The sequence below is a fragment of the Bombina bombina genome, chromosome 1 (assembly GCF_027579735.1).
Source record: "Bombina bombina isolate aBomBom1 chromosome 1, aBomBom1.pri, whole genome shotgun sequence".
Taxonomy (NCBI): Eukaryota; Metazoa; Chordata; class Amphibia; order Anura; family Bombinatoridae; genus Bombina; species Bombina bombina.
In genome coordinates, this window is record NC_069499.1 from 1,557,439,935 (window position 1) to 1,557,461,258 (window position 21,324).

The following is a 21,324-nucleotide window of genomic DNA, read 5'->3' on the forward strand; positions in this document are numbered from 1 at the left end:
AATGCACCGCGTGCTCCATAATTATAGTCGCACTTCCAAGCTTTTTTTCCCTGACTCTGTAAACAATTTTTAGGTTATTAATAAATGTAAAAAAAACATTAAAATGATTAACTGCTCTCATATGAGAAATGTTTCATTCATTAAATTGAAAGGCATGTAAACATCATTAATATTTAATAGTCTCTGTTCTGCCATAGTGTTCTACTCATGGAAGGATAAATAATAATTTTGGCATTGTATGGTTTTCTATCATCTATCTATCTATCTATCTATCTATCTATCTATCTATCTAATCTAAAGTGTATAATTTTTTTATTGTTTCTGATTATAGAGTGTAAATATATTAATTAAAGATATAATATTAACTATATATATATATATATATATATATAGTTAGTATGTGTATCTCTATCTATTTATCTATCTATCTATCTATCTATCACAATATACATGCCATCATAACAATGTGAGTGTTGCAGAATGTATTGGTAACTTTTAAATGTATTTACGCTCTATAGTGTGAAGAGATACAAAGATTTGTTTTATAAACGTTCTATTAGATAGTATACTCTTCAAAAAAGGGACCCCTTACCCTTATACAGAAATGTGTTTTTCTTTACAATTACCTTAAAATTAGACTGAATTATGCAAAATGATAAGCCCAGGTGTTATGGAAATGAATACCATAAAAGCAGCATAATGTAGGAGTGTATATCAGCATCTAAATTATATGGTAAAACAGTTTGCATATTAATAAGGTGCAATAAATGGATAATGCCATTGGCGCACCTCCGGTTATGTGTCACTTATCTATGCTATATAAAGACCGCTGCTGATAGAAGGATACTGTTTGTTGCTGACAGGTTGCACAGAGTTGGCAGAAGCGAAAGAGAGATTTGAAGCCTGCCATGTCGGTGTTGAATGTAGTCCCCTTCATGAAGCCGATATACACGCGCTCACCGCGGCAGCAGAGACGCCACACGCTGCCAGCCAGTGAGTTCCGCTGTCTTTCACCTGAGGACGCAGTCAGCGTTTTTGAGATTGAGAGGGAAGGTAAGAGAGAAATAAGCAATTCCTTCTTTATCAATCCTGATATTGCTTCCCTTTAACCCCTTTGTGGCAATGCATTATGTGACAAAGAGCTGCAACCCTCTTTGTCATCCAAGTATAGAAGTCAAAATTAAACTTTCATTATTCAGAGTGCACACAATTTTAAACAACTTTGCAATTCACTTGTTTTATCTGAATGTGCACAATATTTTACATGTACACTTTATCATACACTAGGTCTTACTGAGCATGTGCAGAATATATGTATATGCATTCTGTAATTGGCTGATGGCTGTCACATGATGCAGTGAGAAAGAAAATTGACCTAACTGAAATTTGACAGAAAAAAAAAAATCTACTGCTCATTTGAAATTCAAACAAAGTGCCTTTGTGTTGTGTTTGTATTGTGCATTTATTTATTATATGAGTCTACTGTGTTTAATAGTCCTTTACGTCAAAATGGTTTTGTTATTTAAAGGGACATAAAACCCACATGGTTTCTTTCATGATTCAGGTAGAGAATACAATTTTAAACAACATTCCAATTTACTTCTATTATATAATTTGCTTCATTATACAGCTATCCTTTGTTGAAGAAATAGCAATGCACATGGTAAGCCAATCACACAAAGCATCTATGTGCAGTCACCAATCAGCACCTTCTGAGCCTATTTAGATATGCTTTTCAACAAAGGATATCAAGGGAATGAAGCAAATTAGATAACAGAAGTAAACAGGAAAGTTGTTTAAAATTGCATTCTCTTTCTGAATCATAAAAGAAAAAATGTGGGTTTCATGTCCTTTTAAACAGACATAGGGGGACGTAAAAGGCAACTTTAAACTTTCATGATCCAGATCGATTACACAGTTTTAAAAGGACTGTCCAACCAATATTGTAATTCACATGGGTGCCTTTCAGTTTTCAATAGAAGCATTTTTGAAATATAGATGTATTAGCAAAAATGCTTCTAATTCAACTTATAGCTGTTCCAAAGAGTACTTAAGTATGCACCGTGCACCAGCATTTTAAACACAGCACTTGGTCAGAGAGCCTAAGGTACTTATATCATCTGGTAATGACTCATTTTGTTAATTGCTGACATGATGCAAGCCCCACTGGTGCTCTGAGCAGCTGCAGTATTTAAAATGCTGGTGCACAGATAATATCTAGCTATGCTTCATATGCACGTGCAGAGAAAAATGCTAACACTAAACAGTGATAACTTTACTAGAAGCATTTTTGCCAATGCATTTATATTGCAAGTATGTTTCTATTCATAGATTTAATTAATCTATGTGCATTTAAATTTTGACTGGAATGTCCCTTTAAGAGTCTAGAATCTAGTTTGCTCTTGGTATCCTTAGATGAAAAGCATACTTAGGTAGGCTCAGGATCAGCATTGCACTACTTGTAGCTAGCTGCTGATTGGTGGCTACACACAGGTGCCTTGTCAATGGCTCACCTGATGTGTTCACTTAGCTCCCATTTTAGTGCTGCTCTGGAACTGACTTTATTTATGTGTTTAACACCACTGGTGTTAAATGCCCCTGTTGGTATTCATCGATGTCTGTCGGACATGATCTGCTGAGCGGTTCATGTCAGGCAGAACGATGATAGATTTTTCATTTTCGATCATGTAGAGGAGAGTTACAGTCCACAAATGCATGGGAGTTGTTCTAATCATCCAATAAGCAACTAATCCCTACGGATGATTTATACACAAACATAAATTTTCTGTTAAACTAAATACAAATGTATACAGCTTTACCTTTTTTTTTTTTTAAACTATTTTTAAAAAACATATTGTTGCTCTTTTATATATATTTTTTTAACATTTAAGAAGCATGAAACCCCCAAAATTATTTCATGATTCAGATTTTTGCAATTTCTTTTAATAACTTTGCAATTTACTTCTATTATCTAATTTGCTTTGTTACTTTTGGTATCCTTTGTTGAAAAGCATACCTAGGTAGGGTCAGGAGCTTGAGCTAGCTGCTGATTGGTAGCTGTACATATATACCTTTTATGATTGTCTGTCAAAAGCACTGAGAAAAGGGGGCAGTCTGCAGAGGCTTAGATCACAGAGGTAAAAAGTGTATTAATATAACTTAGATAAGGAGCAGTCTGTAGAAGCTTAGATACAAGGTAATCACAGAGGTAAAAAGTGTATTAATATAACTGAGATAAGGAGCATTCTGCAGAGGCTTAGATACAGGGTAATCACAGATGTAAAAAGTATATTAATATAACTGAGATAAGGGGCAGTCTGCAGAGGGTTAGATACAGGGTAATCACAGAGGTAAAAAGTGTATTAATATAACTGAGATAAGGAGCAGTCTGCAGAGGCTTAGATACAGGGTAATCACAGAGGTAAAAAGTATATTAATATAACTGAGATAAGGGGCAGTCTGCAGAGGCTTAAATACAGGGTAATCACAGAGGTAAAAAGTATATTAATATAACTGAGATAAGGAGCAGTCTGCAGAGGGTTAGATACAAGGTAATCACAGAGGTAAAAAGTATATTAATATAACTGAGATAAGGAGCAGTCTGCAGAGGCTTAGATACAGGGTAACCACAAAAGTAAAAAGTGTATTAATATAACTGAGATAAGGGGCAGTCTGCAGAGGCTTAAATACAGGGTAATCACAGAGGTAAAAAGTATATTAATATAACTGAGATAAGGGGCAGTCTGCAGAGGGCTAGATACAAGGTAATCACAGAGGTAAAAAGTATATTAATATAACCGAGATAAGGAGCAGTCTGCAGAGGCTTAGATACAGGGTAACCACAGAAGTAAAAAGTGTATTAATATAACTGTGTTGGTTATACAAAACTGGGGAATGGGTAATAAAGGGATTATCTATCTTCTTAAACAAGAACAATTCTGGAATAGACTGTCCCTCTTTAACAGCTATTATGGCATTTTTTTAATGTTGGTTCTTTCAAATGAGCTGTGATGAGATATATTTCTAAAGTGAAAGGGTGATAAGGAGCAAAATAGGGATGAGACACTTTCAGATGAGGGGCTGCATGTACCTGTGTGGTGCAGGGGATATAAGACTTTCAGATGAGGGGCTGCATGTACCCATGTGGTACATGGGATGAGACACTTTCAGATGAGGGGCTGCATGTACCTATGTGGTGCAGGGGATGAGACACTTTCAGATGAGGGGCTGCATGTACCTGTGTGGTGCAGGAGATGAGACACTTTCAGATGAGGGGCTGCATGTACCTATGTGGTGCAGGGGATGAGACACTTTCAGATGAGGGGCTGCATGTACCCATGTGGTGCAGGGGATGAGACACTTTCAGATGAGGGGCTGCATGTACCTATGTGGTGCAGGGGATGAGACACTTTCAGATGAGGGGCTGCATGTACCTATGTGGTGCAGGGGATGAGACACTTTCAGATGAGGGGCTACATGTACCTGTGTGGTGCAGGGGATGAGACACTTTCAGATGAGGGGCTGCATGTACCTGTGTGGTGCAGGGGATGTGAGACTTTCAGATGAGGGGCTGCATGTACCTATGTGGTGCAGGGGATATAAGACTTTCAGATGAGGGGCTGCATGTACCCATGTGGTACAGGGGATGAGACACTTTCAGATGAGGGGCTGCATGTACCTATGTGGTGCAGGGGATGAGCCACTTTCAGATGAGGGGCTGCATGTACCCATGTGTTGCAGGGGATGAGCCACTTTCAGATGAGGGGCTGCATGTACCTGTGTGGTGCAGGGGATGTGAGACTTTCAGATGAGGGGCTGCATGTACCCATGTGGTGCAGGGGATGAGACACTTTCAGATGAGGGGCTGCATGTACCTGTGTGTGTAGGGGATGAGACACTTTCAGATGAGGGGCTGCATGTACCTATGTGGTGCAGGGGATAAGACACTTTCAGATGAGGGGCTGCATGTACCTGTGTGGTGCAGAGGATGAGACACTTTCAGATGAGGGGCTGCATGTACCTGTGTGGTGCAGGGGCTGTAAGACTTTCAGATGAGGGGCTGCATGTACCTATGTGGTGCAGGGGATATAAGACTTTCAGATGAGGGGCTGCATGTACCTGTGTGGTGCAGGGGATGAGCCACTTTCAGATGAGGGGCTGCATGTACCTGTGTGGTGCAGGGGATGAGCCACTTTCAGATGAGGGGCTGCATGTACCTGTGTGGTGCAGGGGATGAGCCACTTTCAGATGAGGGGCTGCATGTACCTGTGTGGTGCAGGGGATGAGACACTTTCAGATGAGGGGCTGCATGTACCTGTGTGGTGCAGGGGATGAGACACTTTCAGATGAGGGGCTGCATGCACTTGTGTGGTGCAGGGGATAAGACACTTTCAGATGAGGGGCTGCATGTACCTATGTGGTGCAGGGGATATAAGACTTTCAGATGAGGGGCTGCATGTACCTGTGTGGTGCAGGGGATGAGCCACTTTCAGATGAGGGGCTGCATGTACCTGTGTGGTGCAGGGGATGAGACACTTTCAGATGAGGGGCTGCATGTACCTGTGTGGTGCAGGGGATGAGACACTTTCAGATGAGGGGCTGCATGTACCTGTGTGGTGCAGGGGATGAGACACTTTCAGATGAGGGGCTGCATGTACCTGTGTGGTGCAGGGGATATGAGACTTTGAGATGAGGGGCTGCGTGTACCTATGTGCTGCAGGGGATGCAAGACTTTCTGATGAGGGGCTGCATGTACCTGTGTGGTGCAGGGGATATGAGACTTTGAGATAAGGGGCTGCATGTACCTATGTGGTGCAGGGGATAAGACACTTTCAGATGAGGGGCTGCATGTACCTGTGTGGTGCAGGGGATGAGACACTTTCAGATGAGGGGCTGCATGTACCTGTGTGGTGCAGGGGATATGAGACTTTGAGATGAGGGGCTGCGTGTACCTATGTGCTGCAGGGGATGCAAGACTTTCTGATGAGGGGCTGCATGTACCTGTGTGGTGAAGGGGATATGAGACTTTGAGATGAGGGGCTGCATGTACCTATGTGGTGCAGGGGATAAGACACTTTCAGATGAGGGGCTGCAAGTACCTGTGTGGTGCAGGGGATGTGAGACTTTCAGATGAGGGGCTGCATGTACCCATGTGGTGCAGGGGATGAGCCACTTTCAGATGAGGGGCTGCATGTACCTGTGTGGTGCAGGGGATGAGCCACTTTCAGATGAAGGACTGCATGTACCTATGGGGTGCAGGGGATGTGAGACTTTTAGATGAGGGGCTGCATGTACCTATGTGGTGCAGGGGATGAAACACTTTCAGATGAGGGGCTGCATGTACCTATGTGGTGCAGGGGATGAAACACTTTCAGATGAGGGGCTGCATGTACCTGTGTGGTGCAGGGGATGAGACACTTTCAGATGAGGGGCTGCATGTACCTGTGTGGTGCAGGGGATGAGACACTTTCAGATGAGGGGCTGCATGTACCTGTGTGGTGCAGGGGATGAGACACTTTCAGATGAGGGGCTGCATGTACCTGTGCGGTGCAGGGGATAAGACACTTTCAGATGAGGGGCTGCATGTACCTGTGCGGTGCAGGGGATGAGACACTTTCAGATGAGGGGCTGCATGTACCTGTGCGGTGCAGGGGATAAGACACTTTCAGATGAGGGGCTGCATGTACCTGTGTGGTGCAGGGGATAAGACACTTTCAGATGAGGGGCTGCATGTACCTGTGTGGTGCAGGGGATGATACACTTTCAGATGAGGGGCTGCATGTACCTGTGTGGTGCAGGGGATATGAGACTTTGAGATGAGGGGCTGCGTGTACCTATGTGCTGCAGGGGATGCAAGACTTTCTGATGAGGGGCTGCATGTACCTGTGTGGTGCAGGGGATATGAGACTTTGAGATGAGGGGCTGCATGTACCTATGTGGTGCAGGGATAAGACACTTTCAGATGAGGGGCTGCAAGTACCTGTGTGGTGCAGGGGATGTGAGACTTTCAGATGAGGGGCTGCATGTACCCATGTGGTGCAGGGGATGAGCCACTTTCAGATGAGGGGCTGCATGTACCTGTGTGGTGCAGGGGATGAGCCACTTTCAGATGAAGGACTGCATGTACCTATGTGGTGCAGGGGATGTGAGACTTTTAGATGAGGGGCTGCATGTACCTATGTGGTGCAGGGGATGAAACACTTTCAGATGAGGGGCTGCATGTACCTATGTGGTGCAGGGGATGAAACACTTTCAGATGAGGGGCTGCATGTACCTGTGTGGTGCAGGGGATGAGACACTTTCAGATGAGGGGCTGCATGTACCTGAGTGGTGCAGGGGATGAGACACTTTCAGATGAGGGGCTGCATGTACCTGTGTGGTGCAGGGGATGAGACACTTTCACATGAGGGGCTGCATGTACCTGTATGGTGCAGGGGATGAGACACTTTCAGATGAGGGGCTGCATTTACCTATGTGGTGCAGGGGATGAGACACTTTCAGATGAGGGGCTGCATGTACCTGTGCGGTGCAGGGGATAAGACACTTTCAGATGAGGGGCTGCATGTACCTGTGTGGTGCAGGGGATAAGACACTTTCAGATGAGGGGCTGCATGTACCTATGTGGTGCAGGGGATGAGACACTTTCAGATGAGGGGCTGCATGTACCTGTGTGGTGCAGGGGATGAGCCACTTTCAGATGAAGGACTGCATGTACCTATGTGGTGCAGGGAATGTGAGACTTTTAGATGAGGGGCTGCATGTACCTATGTGGTGCAGGGGATGAAACACTTTCAGATGAGGGGCTGCATGTACCTATGTGGTGCAGGGGATGAAACACTTTCAGATGAGGGGCTGCATGTACCTGTGTGGTGCAGGGGATGAGACACTTTCAGATGAGGGGCTGCATGTACCTGTGTGGTGCAGGGGATGAGACACTTTCAGATGAGGGGCTGCATGTACCTGTGTGGTGCAGGGGATGAGACACTTTCAGATGAGGGGCTGCATGTACCTGTGTGGTGCAGGGGATGAGACACTTTCAGATGAGGGGCTGCATGTACCTATGTGGTGCAGGGGATGAGACACTTTCAGATGAGGGGCTGCATGTACCTGTGCGGTGCAGGGGATAAGACACTTTCAGATGAGGGGCTGCATGTACCTGTGTGGTGCAGGGGATAAGACACTTTCAGATGAGGGGCTGCATGTACCTGTGTGGTGCAGGGGATGAGACACTTTCAGATGAGGGGCTGCATGTACCTGTGTGGTGCAGGGGATGAGACACTTTCAGATAAGGGGCTGCATGTACCTGTGTGGTGCAGGGGATGAGACACTTTCAGATGAGGGGCTGCATGTACCTGTGTGGTGCAGGGGATGAGACACTTTCAGATGAGGGGCTGCATGTACCTGTGTGGTGCAGGGGATGAGACACTTTCAGATGAGGGGCTGCATGTACCTGTGTGGTGCAGGGGATGAGACACTTTCAGATGAGGGGCTTCATGTACCTGTGTGGAGCAGGTTATAAAACAGGGGCACCAAAAACAATAAGGAAGTGCATCTGAACACCACCAGTGATGAATGAATGAGGAATTTTGATTATGTTGAAAAGTAATAATACATTTTCATACTTTGCTATTTACAATCAATGAGTTAAATAATCTCATTTTACTTTAACCTCTTAAGGACATATGACGGAATTTTTCCGTCATAAAACAATTGAGCAAACTGAAAGCTGTGTCCTTAAAGGGTTAAACCCAAAAGAAAAGCTCCAGCAGAGCTTAATAGTAAACACCTTGATTGTAAGTTCTCCTAGTGACGTGAGGTTTGTTCCCACAGCATTTATAGCTCCTTTACTCAGTGCTGCAGAATATGCTGGAGGTTTGTTAATAAACAATGATGCTAAAACAGGATAAAATATATATACTTGCGCATTTACTCCTTTGCAGGAGTTAAACACATATACCTGAAAGGCACAGTGCAATAATACAATGTTCTAACACAACAGCATTTTCTTTTTGTACTTTTATATACTTTTAAAGATATGGCCTCTGACAAGCTAGATCAATGTTTCCCAAACGTGGTTCTCACGTACCCCCAACAGGCCAGGTTTTCATTATCGCTGAACTAGTGCACAGGTGAAGTAATCAGCTGATCAGTAACCATAGTTACTAACAGGCTCTCACCCATAAGCTGATTATTTCACCTGTGCACTAGTTCAGCGATAATGAAAACCAGGCCTGTTGAGGGTAAATGAGGGCCATGTTTGGGAAACACTGGGCTAGATCACCCACAGACTAATAAAAAAAAAGCAGTGCTCTATGGCTCCTGGGCGGTACATTAACTTTGGGTTTAACCCCTTTGAGGAGGTTAAACACATATCATTGCTTGTTCGCTAGTGCTAATATTGCATGTACTGACTTCTAGGTAACTCCACGGGCGTGAGAACAATGTAATCTAATGTTACACATGAACTAACTAGCTTCCAAAAGATGTGGAAAACAGCACACTTTTCTTCTGTCAAGGGGCATGGAATATCAGATTTGCCAAATCCACTTGTACATCAAAACAGAATGATTCCAGCCTCCAAATTCAATAAAAGACCTTTATTGTTCGATGCAGAGTCCCAGAACACACCCTGCACCCTTTAGTTGTGAAAAAAAATCAAAATGCATTCAGATAAGAGGCGGCCTTCAAGGTCTAAGAAATTAGCATATGAACCTCCTAGGTTTAGCTTTCAACTAAGAATACCAAAAGAAAAAAGCAAAATTGATGATAAAAGTAAATTGGAAAGTTGTTAAACTTTCATGATTGAAATAGGGCATGTCATTTTAAATTTTGACTATACTGGTCCTTTAAGTTAATGCACTATTCCCAGTAGAGATTGCTTAGATCAGTGAGGAGCTCCTGAATCCTGATTGGTCACAGCAAGTGAGACCAAGTAAACATACTTGAGAGTTTTCAAGGAGTCTATCTGTGGACTGCAGTAAATTAGCAAAATTCCTACACATTTACCTACAATTACCATTTTAAATGATTTATTATTTTTGTTGCTGCAAATTTAGCTCTTGTTACAGACCTATACAATTTATATATACAAAAGAATGGCCCTGTCACACAACAAAACACATCAGATGGAATTAGGGCAAAGGCTCATTAGCAGGAAAATGTCAGCAATACAGCTTGCAATCAGCACTTTAGTGAACAGGCACCACATTACAGTGACATAGATCTGCTTTTAGTAAGACTTTCATTTCAGGTACGGTAAAGTAAAAATTAAACAATTGGATTGAGTAGAGAATTAAATTTTAAACATCTATGCAGTTTATTTCTCTTGTCAATTCTGCCTAGTTTTCTTGGTATAGTTTGTCGCTGCTGCCATAAACTGCTAAAAACAAGTGCATGCTACTAAGCTACCTAGCTTTACTCTTCAACAAAGCATACCAAGAGAACAAAACTAAATTCTCTTGGTATCTTTATTTGAAATGCAAGAATTTAAGTTTAGATGCCGGCCCATTTTTGGCGAACAACCGAACAACAAAAGTGCTGTCCAGAGCACTGAACCAAACAAAAAGCTTAAATGCCTTCTTTTTCAAATAAAGATAGCAAGAGAACAAAGAAAAAATTAAAATAGGATTAAATTAGAAAGTTGCTTAAAATTGCCTGCTCTATCTGAATCACAAAAGAAAAATGTTGGGTTCAGTGTCCCTTTAAGATATTGTTCTCATTGCCTTGCTTACTACCTCTTTCTACGTAAACCTTTTGCTTTTACCTCCCTCGTCGCATCTCTTAAAGTTACTATTTAAGTCTCTCTGTGTTCAATGTTCCGCTCTTCAATTGCTACAACTTGTAAAAAGTGTTATTCACTATATTTAACCAGTTTTTTTATTAAATTGCTCATTGTAACAACTAATTACTCAATCTCTCTCCCCCTACAGCTTTCATCTCTGTGTCCGGTGAGTGTCCACTCCATTTGGATGAAGTCAGACACTTCCTGACCCTCTGTCCAGAGCTATCTCTTGGCTGGTTTGAGGAGGGACGGCTTGTAGCATTCATCATTGGATCACTGTGGGATCAGGACAGACTTGGCCAGGTAACTGCATTATGGTGGAGATGATACCATCCCTCACCCACAATGTTACTATAGATGACCTAGAAGGTTGGTTTCTCACAGTCCCCTTCTTCTCTTATAGGACGCCCTCACGCTCCACAAGCCCCATGGTTCCTCTGTGCACATCCATGTCCTGGCTGTTCACCGCACTTTTCGCCAGCAGGGCAAGGGCTCAATCTTGCTTTGGCGTTACCTCCAGTATCTACGATGCCTGCCCTATGCCCGTCGTGCCGTTCTCATGTGTGAAGATTTCTTGGTTCCTTTCTACTCTAAGTGTGGCTTCAAGGCTGTGGGCCCCTGTGACATCACCATCGGACCCATGGCCTTCATTGAGATGCAGTACCCTGTTAGAGGTCACGCCTTCATGCGCAGGAACAGCGGTTGCTAGCATCAAACCTCAAGTTCTATGAACCCCTTCTCTGCTAGAGATTATTTAGCAACCAAGGGGTTAAATAAATAACCTGGGCTTCTTAATTGTTATCTTTAGTAAACTTGCTGAAGGGGTTAATCATTTGCATTGCACATCCTTAAACAATCACTGTGGGAACCAAACCAATGCACTGTTCACCTCTTCTGGAAAAAAACGATAAAAGAAGCCCTTAATGAATTGGTTCTCTCTGTATAAAGATCATTCCCGCTCACTCCTGTCATTTTCTTCTTTGTATAAAAACCTAATTTCTGGAACATAATAAATCTACTGTTGTTTTTTTTAAGCTCTGTGGTTTTCAATATGATAGGGCTCAAAAGATTAAAATATTCATTAAAGGGACGTTAAACAGTCTGTTTCATAGTAGTAACAAAAGCACTAAGCAGTGGCTTATACTTATAATATAAATAATTGCAATATGTATTATTCATAATTTTAAAAAGGATTTTACCTTAAAATCCCTTTTTTAACTTCATTTATGCAGTGTCCATTACTTCCTGTCCAAGCCCCTCAAGGAGAAGGAGGCATCAACAGGAAGGCAAAGGTGTAGTGTTTCTTCTAAAACGTTGCTAAACACTATGAAGTAGTTCCAGTTAGTTTATTGTCCATGATTTTTTAGAAAAAAAAACATTTGTTACTTTTTATGTTTACATTAATCTAAAGTAAAGTAATAATATTTGTTGTTCCTAAAGAAGTACTGTTTTATATTCCTTTAAATGGGAACACTAAAGCCAAAATAAAGCTTTTATGATTCAGATACAGCATAACATAAAACAAAAAAATTTGCATCATAAAAATGTGCAGTCTTTTTTTTTTTAACACTTTTGAAGTACCATCTCCTACTGAGCATGTGCAAGAAAGCAAAATCTATACTTCAATGTGATTTGTGATTGGCTGATGACTGTCACGTGATACAGAGGGAGGGAAAATGGAATTCTCAAATCCAAAATAAGTGCTATTACATTGTCTTTTAATAACCTATTTGTCAATTATACAAATTAAGTGGTCCTTTAATTTACTATGAGTGAAGCATATTTCCAAAAGAGAATATGTGCTTTATAATTGGCTGCTGTTGGGATGCAAAATTGTTTTAGAAAGGTTAGTCATTGACTGGCACCAATAAAAAAACTTTTGACATCATTTCCCCACAATCCTTTGACATAAGTTTTATAAATTAAAGGGACAGTAAACTCAAAATTGTATTCCACATAAAAAAATCTAGATTATAAATAACTAAAAAAGAATTGCATTACCTTTCAATATTTTGCATTATTTTCCTATAGTTTAAATTGTAGTGTTTCCAATCCCACCCCCCCAGATGCTGTGAATTTCATGCAGAGCAGAATCATGACACCATATACATGCTGCACAGTGATTGGGTGATATGTGCAAGAGGTTGTTTATATCTGTTCCTAATCAGACACAACAAAGGAAGCTAAATATGTATTTTAATGAGTGTGTTCTGGGGGGGGGGGGGGGAGATAAAATTATGGTAATTTTTTTTTTAATGTCCCTTTAACATTAGCAAATCCCCAGAATCATTTCAGAAAGACACTGCTACATTATGACTATTTCCTTAAAGGGACATGAAACATTTTTTTTTCTTTCATGATTCAAATGCAACATATAATTTAACAACTTTCCGATTGACCTTAATTATTAAATGTGTTGCATTCCCTTAATATCTTTTGTTGAAGGAGCAGCAATGCACTACTGGGAGCTAGCTGAACTCGTTGGTTGAGGCATTGACAAGAGGCATATATGTGCAGCCACCAATCAACATCAAGCTTCCAATTGTGCATTGCTGCTCCGGAGCATACCTAAGTATGATTTTAAACAAAGGATACTAAGTAAACTTAAAGGAATTGTCTAGTCAAAATTAAACTTTCATGATTCAGATAGAGCAGCGATTTTAAGCAACTTTCTAATTTACTCCTATTATCAAATTTTCTTTGTTCTTTTGGTATCTTTATTTGAATGTAATCTTAGGAGCCGGTCCATTTTTGGTTCAGCACCTGGGTAGCACTTGCTGATTGATGGCTACATTTAGCCGCTAATCAGCAAGCGCAACCCAGGTGCTGAACCAAAAAATGGACCGGCTCCTAAGCTTACATTCTTGCTTTTTCAAATAAAGATACCAAGAGAACGAAGAAAAATTGATAATAGGAGTAAGTTAGAAAGATGCTTAAAATTGCTGCTATACAGTATCTGAATCATGAAAGTTTAATTTTGACTAGACTATTTATTTAACTATGTAAATAGGAAAGTTGTTTTGTAGATATCTGCTTAAAGGGACACTGAACCCGATTTTTTTTCTTTCGTGATTCAGATAGAGCATGCAATTTTAAGCAACTTTCTAATTTACTCCTATTATCAATTTTTCTTCCTTCTTTTGGTATCTTTATTTGAAATGCAAGAATGTAAGTTTAGATGCCGGCCCATTTTTGGTGAATAACCTGGGTTATTCTTGCTGATTGGTGGATAAATTCATCCACCAATAAAAAAAGTGCTGTCCAGAGTCCTGAAACAAAAAAGAAGCTTATAGATGCCTTCTTTTTCAAATAATGATAGCAAGTGAACGAAGAAAAATTGATAATAGGAGTAAATTAGAAAATTGCTTAAAGGGACAGTAAAGTCACAAAAACTTTCAAGATTTAAATAGGGCATGTCATTTTAAAACAACTTTCTAATTTACTTTTATTACCAATTTTGCTTTCTTCTCTTGGTATTCTTAGTTGAAAGCTAAATTTAGGAGGTTCATGTGCTAATTTCTTAGACCTTGAAGACTGCCTCTAATCGGAAAGCATTTTGACAGTTTTTCACCACTAGAGGGCGTTAGTTCATGTGTTTCATATAGATAATATAGATAACATTGAGCTCTGGTACGTGAAGCTCCTAAGAGCAAGCACTGATTGGCTACAAATGGATGTCTGTCAAAAGAACTGAAATAAGGAGGCAGTTTGAAAAGGCTTAGATACAAGGTAATCACAGAGGTAAAAAGTATATTATTATAACTGTGTTGGTTATGCAAAACTGGGGAATGGGTAATAAAGGGATTATCTACCTTTTTAAACAACAAAAATTCTGGTGTTTACTGTCCCTTTAAAATTGCATGCTCTCTCTGATTCACAAAAGAAAAAAAATGGGTTCAGTGTCCCTTTAAACATATACTCATTTAATTCTGATAAATATTTTTCTATATATTAGGATTATATCTGCAACTAGAGACTTATTTTACTATGTAGTAAAACTGTTTGGGACTTCGTTGTAGGAGACGTGTGTGAACCATCTATAATGCCTATGCTACACTTACATTTTTTTATTGCATTTTTTAATAAAACTGTTTTACACAATGTTTTTAATTCTGTTTCTTCCTACACAATATGAGGGAATTACCGTTACACAAAGCTGTGAACCTGTGAAAATAAAAGGGATAACATTCCAGACAAGTGAAACACCGGACACTATTGAAAGCATTCTTCTCTCAAGTGTGGGGATTGTATACAAACTGGAATATAAAATATTAAACTTTATTGGTTATAATTAAAAGTGAGTAACAAAATTAAAAACACATGCAGCAAGTTAGTTTTTGTTTCCAAATAAGATCCTCAAAAATGACAGGTAAATTCAAAAAATGGTCCTGGGTCAATATTTACCAATGGGCATGCTACCTTATCATATGAGGGGGCTTTGGTGGACTAAAACCCACAATAAATTTGGGAAGGTACGTTTGAACTTACCGTTTAAGACGGGTAATGGCCAAATGGGTATGTAACTGCTTAATGATGCACAGTCAGTGGATTAAGAGCAGAAATAAATCGGGTGACCTAATAGTAGAACAATCACCTAAGACATATACTAGCCAGGAAATGGTAGCTGTTTAATCATGTATAGCACGACTAGTTGGTCTGACCGTATAGTACTTGATGTTATATATCTATATAGGAAATATTGCAGCTGAATAAATTATATTAAAATACCCTATGTCACTTAGTTCATGTGTTATAACACTAGTGTGTTAATATATCAATGCCACATAGCTGGCTGTAGTATAGTAACATTAATGCAATGTGAGGGAGGTGACGTAGCTACAGCCCAGGAGGTGTATACGCTGTAGCCCAATCCAAGCCGGTGGATTCCGGCAACTGAAGGTGCACTGATGGCGGGGTGCCAGCTGTATGAAAGTTGAGCCAACTCCAAGAATGCAATGGTAGGAAGAAGCAGCCGCGCTCCCAAATCGTAGTGTTAAAATTCAAAATTTATTTCCAAAAATTAAAACCAGTGAACACAAACAGCACAGCACAACGCCAAGTTCAAGGCTGGAGGGGGGAGCGGAGTCCTAACATATTTCGTGCTATGCAGCACTTAATCATAGGATAACTCCCCACCTGTGTAGTGCACCTTTAAAGAGAGCAATAACCAATCAAAATGCTAAAGATCTAACACTCCCATAGGAATGGATTTCAACATAAAATGTGCACTACCAAGGTGTGAAGAAAAATCTAACATAAAATAAAAATTCAAATTGAAATTAAAAACATAAAAAAAAGTGAATTGCAAAAAAGAAAGAAAATCTTTTACCATTATAACTAAAGAATATATAATAATGAATTTTGCTACAAATTTCTACAATTAGCCTCGAGAAATAAAGTAAACATATATAATTTTTAAAATAATGAATTTACATAATACATATTGTTGTCATAACCAAAATTCATTTATATGTATGATTCATACAATTTTATGATATGATCAATTGATAAGGACAGTGTACATATTAGTTTAAATAGTATTTATCAGATGGCGGGATAGCCCAATCTCCCTCAATATTCCTGGTAATATTCATAATAATAGTAGGACCTTTAATTCATATTAAAAAGTGCTTCTGAGAAAGTATATGTAATATGGAGGTGGAACAAAGTATGCTACAACAAATATATAAATACTGAATTAATGGGAAAACATATATACTAATATAAATGTATGTATACTTGTAACATACATATAGAAAAATATTTTTGTTATTATTAATTCCATAGTCAAAAGATATTGTAACCAAACACGCAACCAAAATAAAACTATAATAAGACTATAACTATTCCACAAAATAGCTAATATCCCATTCTTTGTTTAGTCCATGGGGTTCCCTGGTGTTTAATTTCCAAATCCAGAAAAGTTCTTTCTTGGATAGTATATTATAAATATTCCCACCTCTAATTGTTTTTTTAGCCAAATCTATTACTTTAACCGTGAATTTGGGTTGGTCTGTGAAATGGAAACAATTAAAATGTCTACACTGGAGTCCTTGTTATAGTTTTTAATGTCCCTCTTATGTTCGCCTATCCTAGACCTAAAGGCACGTGAGGTCTGACCTACATACTGTTCAAAACAAAGGGTACACTCTATAAGGTAGACTACAAAAGTAGTACCACAATTGGCATAATGATTCATTTTAAAATTTTGTTTGGTTGCATGGCTGGAAAAGTCTACCCCAGTTGAAATCTGTTGACAAGTGAGACAGTTTTTTGATAGACATTTAAAAGTGCCCTTCTTATTAAGCCATTGCATTCCTATTTCTCTTAGGTTACTATTGACCATACTAGGGGAAAGATTTTTGGCAAGAGTTGGTGCTTTTTTGGATACAAATTTAACTTTGTCAACAATACCCACCAGAGTATCATCACCCTTAAGAACTGGCAAATTCCTTTTAATTATATTGCATAAGGCATCGAATTGTAGGGAAAATTCAGTAGAAAAGACTACCTTATCCCTATCAAACCCAGTTTTCTTTGAATAATTAGTCTCACTTCGATTAGAAGGCCTTGGGTTCTTTCTAACATCATTCAGTGACTGCTGCAATAGGTTAGGATCATAACCCCTTGCACTTAATCTGTCTATCAGTTTACATGCCTGTAAGTTAAATAACTCCTCTGAGTTGGAATTTCTACGAAGCCTGAGAAGCTGGCTCCTGGGAATACATTTTATTAAATGTTTGGGGTGACAAGACGTTGCATGTAAAATCGTGTTGCCCGATGTTGGTTTTCTGTATGTATCTGTGATGACCCCATTGTGTTCAATTGAACCAACCAAGGTGAGATCCAAAAAAATGGATTTCTCTGTCCTGAATTTCTCCTGTAAATTTCAAATGTAAATCATTGCTGTTTACAAAATCAAGGAAATCTTCAAAAACAAAGTCACCTTTTACCACAAAGATGAGATCATCGATGTATCTCATATACATACAGATGTTATCTAATAACGGATTGCTATTGCTGTAGAGACTGTTGAGCTCCCACCATCCCACAAATAAATTAGCGAATGAGGGCGCAAATTTCGCCCCCATCGCTGTACCACATATTTCTAAGAAATATTCTCCATTGAACATAAAATAATTCATTAAGTGTGTTTCTTTGATTTTATAAATTTCACACTGCTGTTTAATAATCTGATGAGTTATGTGGTGAATAACATACAAATATACAAACGGATTCTTGAACTTTATGGGTATTTTCAGTGTCTGTAACAAAGGATCAGCTGTTCCCTTCTATTAAGCGAAGGATCAGCTGTGTGCGGTAAAGCCGGGTAAAGCCGGGTGCTTTGTACATTTTCAAAAAGTGATCTTGGATTGACTAAGTACATTTTCATACAATTACAGCAACATCCTTAGCTATATGATTGATTAGCTGTTTGTGGTAAAGCCGAGTATACTGTATGCTTTGAAGAGGTGATCTCGGATTGAACCGATTATATTACCATGTGATTATGGCCAAATCAAGGATCAGCTGTTTGCGGCATAACCAAATGTTTGGTATACTGTGAAAAGGTGATTTCGGACTGACCCGAGCATTTTCTCTCATGTAATCATGGCAACATCTTTAGCCAAAGGAGTGATCAGCTGTTTGCTGAAAACCCGAGTACTTGGCATACTTTGAACAGGCAATCTCGGACTGAGCCGAGTTTATAGCCATAGTATTACGGCAACACCATTTTTTCGAATCTGTGATAAAATTTTCTTTCATATAATCACGGCGACATCTTTAGCCAAAGGAATTAACAGCTGTTTGCTGAAAAGCAGAGTACTTAGCACACTTTGAATAGGCGATCTCGGACTGAGCCGAGTTTATAGCCATAGTATTACAGCAATACCATTTTTGCTGGAATCTGTGATAACATTTTATAAAATCCTACATAGCAACATCCTTTTTGGCCCATACACCTCATACTGATTTTATAGTGCACTTTTGATGTTACCATACGCCTCATACTGATTTTATAGTGCACTTTTGACGTTACAAATCATTTTTTCAGCACATTAGCACTCTGCACAAATATGGAGGGGGAAGATATTAGCCTCAATAAATCAATTTTCAACATACAAAGTAGAAAAACTTATTTTCAATCTTTATTTTCGTTGGGAGACAAGGAATTCATTGACAACGACATTAAAAATTTATTTAATCAGCTTGAACGGTTACTCTTGACAGATCTACGTTTAATGTGGGATGTTGGAGCCTTTGAACACTATGTGGAGTCTAAAAGAATTCCCAGGGGGTTAAGGATAAAGAAATTCCCTTCCTTTGATTTAAATGATGATGGTCTGACAACGGAGTGGAAAGATGCCCTTACTACCTGCTCATTAACGATCATGGACATCCTTATAAGGAGCAAAAATCTTAAAAGGGACTCCCTAAAGGGACAGATCCACAATCTTAAACAAGAGTTAAAAAATCACAAACAGGAGGAAGAGTATTCTGAGTTAAAATCAAATATGAAGAAAAAAATATGCAAATCCGATAATGAATTAGCCTCACTTAAAGGAAGGAAATTCAATAGAGATCAAGAGGACTACCTCAAAAATAAGGTTTATGACTGGTCTAGGTTTACTAGGCGGCCCCGCAGATTTTCTGGGAACCAACAAAGGGACTATGATTCCACTGGAAACACAGATGGTGAAGAACAGAGCCAAAAATTCAATAAAAATAAAAACAAAAACAAAAAAAAGGTACATATGGCGAGTGGATCAACACCGCAAGTGGAACCTAAGTCTATCTTAAAGAAAAATAAGAGTAAAAACAAAAAGGTGGTGTTCTCTTCCACCGAACCAGATACCTCAGATCAAGATTCAGTTTCTTCTGATGAAAGCTCCTCTTCCTCTTCTTCTTCTTCTCTCTCTCCCCTTCCCTCTCTCTCATTACAGAGTTCATCACATGACAGCAGTGAGAAAAAAGAAGGTGATATCCGTTCAAAGGCGAAAAATCAGGACATCCCTTTAGGAAAAGAAAAAGGACGTGGAGAGCTGGATTCAGGAGAAGGAAGAAGAGTATCCAAAAGGGGATCAAAGAAGAACTAGCCCTCAGTGTCATCAATTTATCTGATTTCCAACTCACAACGGACCACATTAATGTATTGTCTAAAGGACTGGGTTTTACCTTTTCAGTATTTAATACGTTGTTAGATATCAATAAGTTTGTAAGGAAGCTTACTTTGCACAAATATTTTTCCACTACCAATGAAATAGATGATTTAGACGATGATGTGTCAAATGAAATAACAGCTGATAACAGTGATTCACTTGACTCCAACATTAATCAGTTGAACACAAATATTGTTGCAAATTCGGACTTAAATCTTGATTTTAAGGATATATGCACTTTAGAACAACTGAGAATGTTGGATACAAATAGTGACAGGATTAATGATTTCAATGTTCCAAAGCCAAAGAAATTAAGATCAAATTTTTATCCCACCCAATCTAGGGGCACACACATCAACCTATTTCAAAAGCAAGTGGAAAAAGAAATTGTGGAATTGGGTAGCAAAAGTGTATTAACAAATCAAAGAAACAATCTAACAAATAGACAAAAGGCAGCCATTAAGCAGTTAGAGAATGAACATGATCTGGTTATTCGTATGTCAGACAAAGGTGGGAATGTCGTAGTCATGAGTAAGACTCACAACATTGAGGAAGCATATAGTCAATTAGAAGATGGTATAACATATAGGAAACTATCATGTAATCCTGAGAAGGAATTTACTAGAAAACTTGATAGGTTACTTGAGGATGCGCTTGCTTTAGGTGTTATAACAAGAGAAGAATCTCTCTCTTTAATCCCTCAATTTCCTGTGACACCAGTCTTTCACCACCTATCTAAATTGCACAAGAATCCAGTCAACCCACCAGGACGCCCAATCATTTCTGGGATTGGTTCATTATTTGAACCATTGTCTGAGTGGGTTGACTCAGTTCTACAACCCTTGGTTCAGAGTCTTAACAGCTACCTAAGGGATTCAAGTCATCTTTTAACAATTCTTGAAAATCAAATGGAATGAAAATAATAGGTGGGTGGTGATAGACGCAGTGTCTCTTTACTCATGTATACCTCACACCTTGGGTCTACAAGCAATACACTTTTTTCAAGACAATTATACAAACTATTCAGAAGAGTTTAAAGTGTTTTTCTGTGAGACTGTTGAGTTCCTACTATCCCACAATTATTTTATGTTCAATGGAGAATATTTCTTACAAATATATGGTACAGCGATGGGCGCGAATTTTGCGCCCTCATTCGCTAATTTATTTGTGGGATGGTGGGAGCTCAACAGTCTCTACAGCAATAGTAATCCGTTCTTAGATAACATCTGTATGTATATGAAATACATCGATGATCTCATCTTTGTGGTAAAAGGTGACTTTGTTTTTGAAGATTTCCTTCATTTTGAAAACAGCAATTATTTACATTTGAAATTTACAGGAGAAATTCAGGACAGAGAAATCCATTTTTTGGATCTCATCTTG

At 39.3% G+C, this 21,324-nt stretch overlaps 1 protein-coding gene across 1 annotated transcript; it reads left to right on the forward strand.

The window, feature by feature from the left end:
• The first annotated feature begins 867 nt into the window (after positions 1 to 867).
• Positions 868 to 11,489, forward strand: LOC128644006 (serotonin N-acetyltransferase-like). The gene is made up of 3 exons (XM_053696774.1): positions 868 to 1,053; positions 10,929 to 11,083; positions 11,184 to 11,489. The coding sequence occupies exons 1-3, from the start codon at positions 909 to 911 to the stop codon at positions 11,487 to 11,489; spliced, it is 606 nt and encodes a 201-aa protein (XP_053552749.1). The 5' UTR covers positions 868 to 908.
• The last annotated feature ends 9,835 nt before the right edge of the window (positions 11,490 to 21,324 follow it).

Excerpts from the sequence above, each read along its gene's own strand:
- LOC128644006 (XM_053696774.1), top strand. The coding sequence starts at position 909 with ATGTCGGTGTTGAATGTAGTCCCCTTCATGAAGCCGATATACACGCGC. Across the intron at positions 1,054-10,928 it reads TTTTGAGATTGAGAGGGAAG|CTTTCATCTCTGTGTCCGGT; the intron begins GTAAGAGAGAAA and ends CTCCCCCTACAG. Across the intron at positions 11,084-11,183 it reads ATCAGGACAGACTTGGCCAG|GACGCCCTCACGCTCCACAA; the intron begins GTAACTGCATTA and ends CTTCTCTTATAG.